The 6,373-nt window shown below is 42.7% G+C and overlaps 1 protein-coding gene across 1 annotated transcript in view; it reads right to left on the minus strand.

The window, feature by feature from the left end:
• Positions 1–6,373, minus strand: part of nemf (nuclear export mediator factor) — a 39,642-nt gene that overhangs the window by 2,910 nt on the left and 30,359 nt on the right. The window contains exons 22-31 of the mRNA XM_015389499.1: positions 4,942–5,176; positions 4,815–4,857; positions 4,687–4,736; positions 2,798–2,927; positions 2,646–2,723; positions 2,358–2,570; positions 2,209–2,244; positions 2,022–2,128; positions 1,904–1,947; positions 1,744–1,823 (exon numbers count right to left, since the gene is read on the minus strand). Of these exons, the coding sequence (XP_015244985.1) occupies positions 1,744–1,823; positions 1,904–1,947; positions 2,022–2,128; positions 2,209–2,244; positions 2,358–2,570; positions 2,646–2,723; positions 2,798–2,927; positions 4,687–4,736; positions 4,815–4,857; positions 4,942–5,176 (1,016 nt within the window). The remainder of the gene's footprint in view (positions 1–1,743; positions 1,824–1,903; positions 1,948–2,021; positions 2,129–2,208; positions 2,245–2,357; positions 2,571–2,645; positions 2,724–2,797; positions 2,928–4,686; positions 4,737–4,814; positions 4,858–4,941; positions 5,177–6,373) is intronic.

A 6,373-nucleotide genomic window follows, 5' to 3' on the forward strand; every position in this document is an offset into this window, starting at 1 on the left:
CATTTATTGCAACTCAACGTAAATGACATCAGGGGGGAACGCTATCTGACGGGCCTATAAACCCCATCAGATACCGTTCCCTCTCCTTAACATGGGGGGAACGGTATCTGATGTTGTGTAAATATCATCAGGCTGCATTACTTCTACTCATGGGTATGAAGTTTTTTAACGGGGCGTTCAGATCTGCTGAGTGTATGAAATTAATAACTGGGGATGTCTAATTCTGAAATCCTGTGTGTTTGGGTTGTTATAGATACTGCAACATCTATCCATCCATCCATCCAGATTTCTCCATATAGGCTAACGTTAACTTTTGATCGCTCACGCTCTCCGTAGTTCCCCTGTGGCGGGAGCACAGGGCGGCTTTTACGCGCCTTCAGCGAGCATGAGCGTTTCCCGTCGCTTGAGCCGTGAATCGTGCCGCCTGCGCTGTGCAGAGATGCAGGGGAAACCGTATCTGATGGGGAAACGCAGCTCGACGTAACACCGGTATTTCCATCTGGAAAACGCTGTTTTGCTGCTGGAGTCCTCCTGACTCTCCATCTCTCTGTGTGTGCTGTACGTTAACACCCGTAACAGCCATTCTCATCCTCTCCTCTCTCATGACATGGCGCGCATGAGTCCTATCATGAAAAAAGGTTAATTGTGCGTCCTGAGTAACGTGCAGTAACGGGGTGTCTGCAATGGTAACTGCGTTATAGTTACAGTCAAAATAATTAGTTAGATTACCTTGTTACTAAAAAAAGGTAACGCCATTAGTAACGCCGTTACTCCCATCACTGCCTTTCAATCTTTAAAAACATGGAGGTGGACCTCATAGTCCCAGTGGATGAACAGCATCTGTGGATTCTTTTTAAATGTTCTAATTAAACTTTGGGTCAGGACTTTTGAGATTATTCAATCTCAGGCTGGATCAAAATTGCATGTTTCCGCTGTCCATAGCGTTCCTTGACAGTGTCGTGTCTAAGTCACCAATTTAGTGCTACTTGGTCCCAATGGAATTTCCCATTGGGAACCTGCTAGCACTAAGTTGCTAACTGGTTAGCATTTTAGTGGTACTTGGTCCCAATGGAATTTCCCATTGGGAACCTGCTAGCACTAAGTTGCTAACTGGTTAGCAAGATGCTTCGAAGAAACCGGCCACACCCAAACGTGCTTGTGAACCTTCTGCCACAACAACCCCGCCCCCTTAATAACAACCAATCACATTCACTTTATTCACTCGTGTAAAGTCGGGAACCACTGGGAGAATTTGGAAATGCAACAATTGGAACAGCCGCTTCCCTACGACTTTACAACGGATTTGGTTTTAGGACAACTCCTGTTTTATTTATTTTAACCTTTGTTGTGTTTTAACTTTTTGTCCCAAAAGTTTTTTTTCGGAATGACCATGACCTGGATGACTGAGAATCTTCACCAGCTTTTTGACATTTTTATTTTTGTTGGTCCCTCTGGGCCACCATATCAATTATTTGAAAACTTGTTTTTTTTAACACATTTTTTTTCCAATTTCCTTTTTTGTAACATTCTTTGTTTTTAATAATATTGGAACAAATTTCTCTCCATATTCATGCTCTCCCTGTGCAATTAGTTGAACTTGTGCCGTTTTCTTCTACATTTCCTATTTTATTCCAGGGCTATCAGAATAATAAAAGATTATTAGCATTTGTTAAGAACATATATTTTCCCCACGGTGCTGAAAGAATATAAAAAGGTCTGAGGGGTGTGAATACTTTTCCTCACCTTAACGCTGCGGAACAGGTCCTTCTCTCTGGCCGAGGCGTCTTTAGCTTTAATAAAGCTGAGCAGCGCAGTTCGAGCAGCTTGTTGAAACAACAGAGGAATTCATGTGAGTTTTTTTAGTAGAGAGACGCAGTAAAACCTTCGGATCCTTCATTTCTACCTTTTCCTTTCTTCTGAGAACCCGGGGTCAGCTTCACCTTGTGTCTGAGGAACACAGAGGGACGGTTAGACTGATGCTGGGGGGGTTCTGTGTTTGGGAGGGAGGGCTGCAGACGTACTTGTAGCTGGACAGGGCCGTGTAGGGAGCGCAGACCGGGACGGCGAACAGCAGCACGTCTTCAGGGTGAGGCTGGCCGCTCAGAGACGTCAGCAGGTTCTCTGCTTCCTGTTTCACATATAAACCGGGATGAAGCTCTTCCCAACAACCTAATCTCCTGTTTGAAGTGTTGGTGTCAGGAAGCCCACCTCTGCTCCGGGGTTATCCGGATCCACATCGTCTTCCTGCAGGAAATGAAACCACATATGAGTGAAGGAAACCAACAGCTCACCTGGATTTGTTTTCCTTCTGTTCCTCAGTTGGACTCCTCCAAACATCCATCCTGTGATGTTTCTACCTTCTCCTCCTGCTGATCTCCAGATGGCTTCTCCTTCCCCTCCTCCTCCTCTTCCTCTCCTGCCGGTCCCTCCGGTTTCCTCTCGCCGGGCGCCGCATCTGGACGTTTCTGCTGCTGTTTCTGTGAAACGGGCTTCCTCACCAGCTCCTCTTTTCCTTTCCCTTTCTTCCCTTTCTTGCCTTTTTCCTTTTCCTCCTTGGTGGATCTGGCTGACTGAAAGGCAGAAAAGTGACGGAGGTGTTTTTACTGCCGACCGAGGAGCGGGAGAAAAAGCGGGGTCTTCCTCACCCCAAGCAGCTGCATCATCAGCTCCCTGTCCTCTTCATCCTGGTCCTTGTACTTCTCTTTGATCTTCTTCAGTTTGTTCTGTCCAAACCACAGGAAAAGTTCTGTTATCATCCATAAAACACATCCGGAGCGGTTCTGGTTGCTTCTCTTACCTTCTGGCCTCTCTTTAGAGGTTGCTGAGAAGGTCCTCCTCCATTTTTAGACCCCGGACCGACAGCTGGAGTCTCTGTCTTCTCCTCGGTGTCGGAGCCCTCCAGTTTCTGCTTCTTCTTCTTCTCTTCTCTAAAAAAGGAGAGGCAAATAAATAAATCTGACCATCAGAGAAATTGTTTGAATGCGCTGAGAAATTCAAAGGTCGGAGGTCAGAAATACACAGATACATGATGAAGTTTTCAGTTTGTCATTTTCCCTCCGGTTTCTAACTTTGTGTCACGGTTTGTGGCTGTAAAGTCATTAGAATGGAGGTTTGAAGATTTTCATAGACTCGATTCCAAATGGCAGAAAAACCAGTAAAAACCCGGAAAAAAATGGTCTTTTAGTGGCAGCGGGAACAGCTCACTGACACGTATCTACCTGGCTCAAACGACTCGGTTAAAAATCACCTCGGCTCTGATCGGCAATGGCGTAAATATCCGTAAGCAGAGAGAGCATTTGCTTACGAGCCCACGACCTCTTAGGGGCCCCATCACTGACACCTGGTGGCCCCCTATGCCATTATAGATTAGGACGTCTCTTTGCAGATGTAATGGTGTGAAACATTCTTCTTAAACCCTCCTGATGCTAAAGTGACTGACTGAACCGTATTTATACAGCAACACATGGCAGATTTCAACATGATGGTGAGACGTTTAAACACGACACCAATAGAAATAATAATACACTCATAATATATTTCAAACCGCAATAAAGATCTTAAAAGAACCATGTATTTGAGTATTTTATTTTTTACACTATGACTTGGAATTATGGGTAACCCAGAGCGTAGATTAAAACCATAACTGCTACGTAAAATGTGTTAGCGACGATGGATACAAAAAGAGGTACTTATAAGTAGAAGTGATGGCAGCCTATGTGTGATTCTGTAAATAATCCTGTGTTTAACTTTTAGGTAACAAGACGACGTTGGTTTGATGATTTGCTTCCACTTCTGATTCATAAGCAATTAGACCAATGCCTCCAGGTTATTCTGAACAGCCCCGGCGTTACGCCTCTAACAGCTATAAGATGCCTTAACCCCCAAAATCAGTCCCGATTAAAGATTTTCATAAATAAAAAATAAAAAAACAGTCAGATGTGTTTCTTCTGTATTCCATGCAATCCAGTCATCCACCAATACCTGACAATGATGAAAAAAAGGAAACTAAAAAACGGATTATTTGCGGTTGTGCAGTTGCGGTACCACGACTGCACAACTACGGACGACTCAGGCAATTATCTTATGATCACGAGAAAACAATTCATGGTTTAACCGTGATAACGAGATAGATATGTCGTTATCTTGAGAAAGCAAAGGGGGGAAAAAAAGTGGAGTACGGCTGCTCTAGGCTTCCGTAGTTTAGCCTATAGTGTCGCTATCAGAACTTTTGGTCACATTATGATCCGTTTATCCAAAATGTTTATCTAACTAATAGAGCTATTAAAATGATGGTCAGAAATGAAGAACATACAAACATAGCATAAGCTTCTTATAAAGTTATTTCACAATAAAATGTGAAGCTGTGAAAATGGCTGCCTTCCAGGATTTTAAGGTATTACTTTCATTTAAATGTAGCTTCAGGTGTTTTTGTTTCAGATTGCAGGTTGCTGACCAGTAGGTTCACTCTGACAGAAAACGGAGACAGCACGGCTTCTTTCACGAACCTCACTTCTAGAGATTTGGATGATTAATTAGTAAAAGGCAGTAAACTTTTAGAAGAGGTTGATTGAACCTTTCTGATCCCGGAAGAAAAGATTGTAAGGCGTCACGGACTGATGCAGGCTCTAATACGGAGAAAAAAACATTCAAATAAAGAGGAGTTGAAAACATCGGTTTTATTCTCACCTTCTCTGTTTGGCACTCATGTGTTTCTTTGCTTGTGAATCCATCTCAGCCTGAAGAAATAAAATATTCACAATGAAAAAATGACCTTATATAAATTAAATAACATGGATAAAGATGTGGGTAATTACCTGAGTAGAGGTTTCTTTTTTAAACCCAGGATTGGGAGCAGTCCTAGAATCAAAGCAGCAGGTTTAGATTCCTCATGGTGCAGAGGAGGAAGAGGAGGAGGAGGAGGAAGTATCCATACGACGTTACCTGTTTGGCTGTAAGTGAGGGAGTGAGATGGTGGTGTCCGGAAAGCTGAACTCGTCGCTCTTTGCCTCGTCTTCCACGCCGCTGTCTCCATCGTTACCGTCCTCCATGCTGCTCGGCTCCGCCGCCGTCCCGCCGCCGTCCGTCTCTGCAGCGCTTCCCGTTTTACCTTCATCGTCGTCCTCTTTGGTCTCTCCTGCTTTCCCTTCGCCTTGATCTTCATTACTGCTGTCGTCTCCTGTGAAATCCAACGAAAATTTAGACATTTCACATTTAAGCACTTAAAGTATTCACTCCCTAAAAGTTTTGTTCGGTTTTTAGTCACACTTCAGTCGCTTAGCAACCATGACAGCTTGAGGCCTAGATCTATGAAGCCACAATATTTCATTTTAATATCCTTTATCTTGATCTTTATAAACATATAATTAATCAAAAGAAAACACAAATATTTGAAATTTATAGAACTAGAACATATGTTGGCTGGTGAAAGCTAAGTGATTCTAATGTATCAAATTTGAAAAGTTTATGTAGGATTTAAAGAGTTTTGGTTTCCATAAGAAACTAAATCTACCAATAAAGCTAATATTTCTTAGCAGTGTTTTTAAAAACAGGTTTCTTTTACATTTTACGTCACTTTGGGGAGTCAACAGTTGGCGCTGCTTCAGCTCTCTGTGGACAGTAGGTAGTTATCTGGTAGAGTGACATGTGACTGAGTTTGTCGATCAGAAACATGGTTAAATATCGCGTTAGTAGGAGCATCACAGACTCTGCAGAAATGAAAGACACTGAGATACCGCCGTGGTTCCAGTCCTGAAGCAAACCTTCAGGAACAGACGACTCAGTAGAGGAGATCCCAGATGCAGACATTGCCCCAGCAGCAGCTGGTGTTTCTCACTGCTTTCCACCCCAAATTTTCCCCGTCATGGTCTAGCTTGAAAAAGTTCAGTCTAGGCAACTGGACGTGAAAAGTGACCTTTTTCAATCCACCCCAGATTTTGCTCTGTCTTTAAGTTTTAATAACAGATCACCGCCCAAAATCTCTTAGAATGGCGCCTGAGCTTCAGAAAAATAGCAGGATGCTGCATCCATGGCGGCAGAGGTGTCAAAGTAACCAGTATCAATCCTACAGTTTAAAAACACTTTTGTAGAAGTTAGAGCATCAACTTCAGCTTTTTACTCCAGTAAAAATATAAAAGTACCATTTTTAAAACTACTGAAAGTATAAAAGTAAAAGTAATGCAGGGCAAATGTTAAGGACAGAAGCTTTACTGCTCTACCCTATTGAAGAAACATTTTTCTACAATTCTGGATTCAAATTTCCTTAGACTTCATTTTCTTAGTTTTATAGCTAAAGATTGCCTCATCTTGAAAAACTATTGTATTTGGTAAGTGGTGAACAACAAGTTGGGGCAGCACCGAGTCCAACGGCAAAGAA

The sequence above is a fragment of the Cyprinodon variegatus genome, unplaced genomic scaffold (assembly GCF_000732505.1).
Source record: "Cyprinodon variegatus isolate N-32 unplaced genomic scaffold, C_variegatus-1.0 Scaffold462, whole genome shotgun sequence".
Lineage (NCBI taxonomy): Eukaryota > Metazoa > Chordata > Actinopteri > Cyprinodontiformes > Cyprinodontidae > Cyprinodon > Cyprinodon variegatus.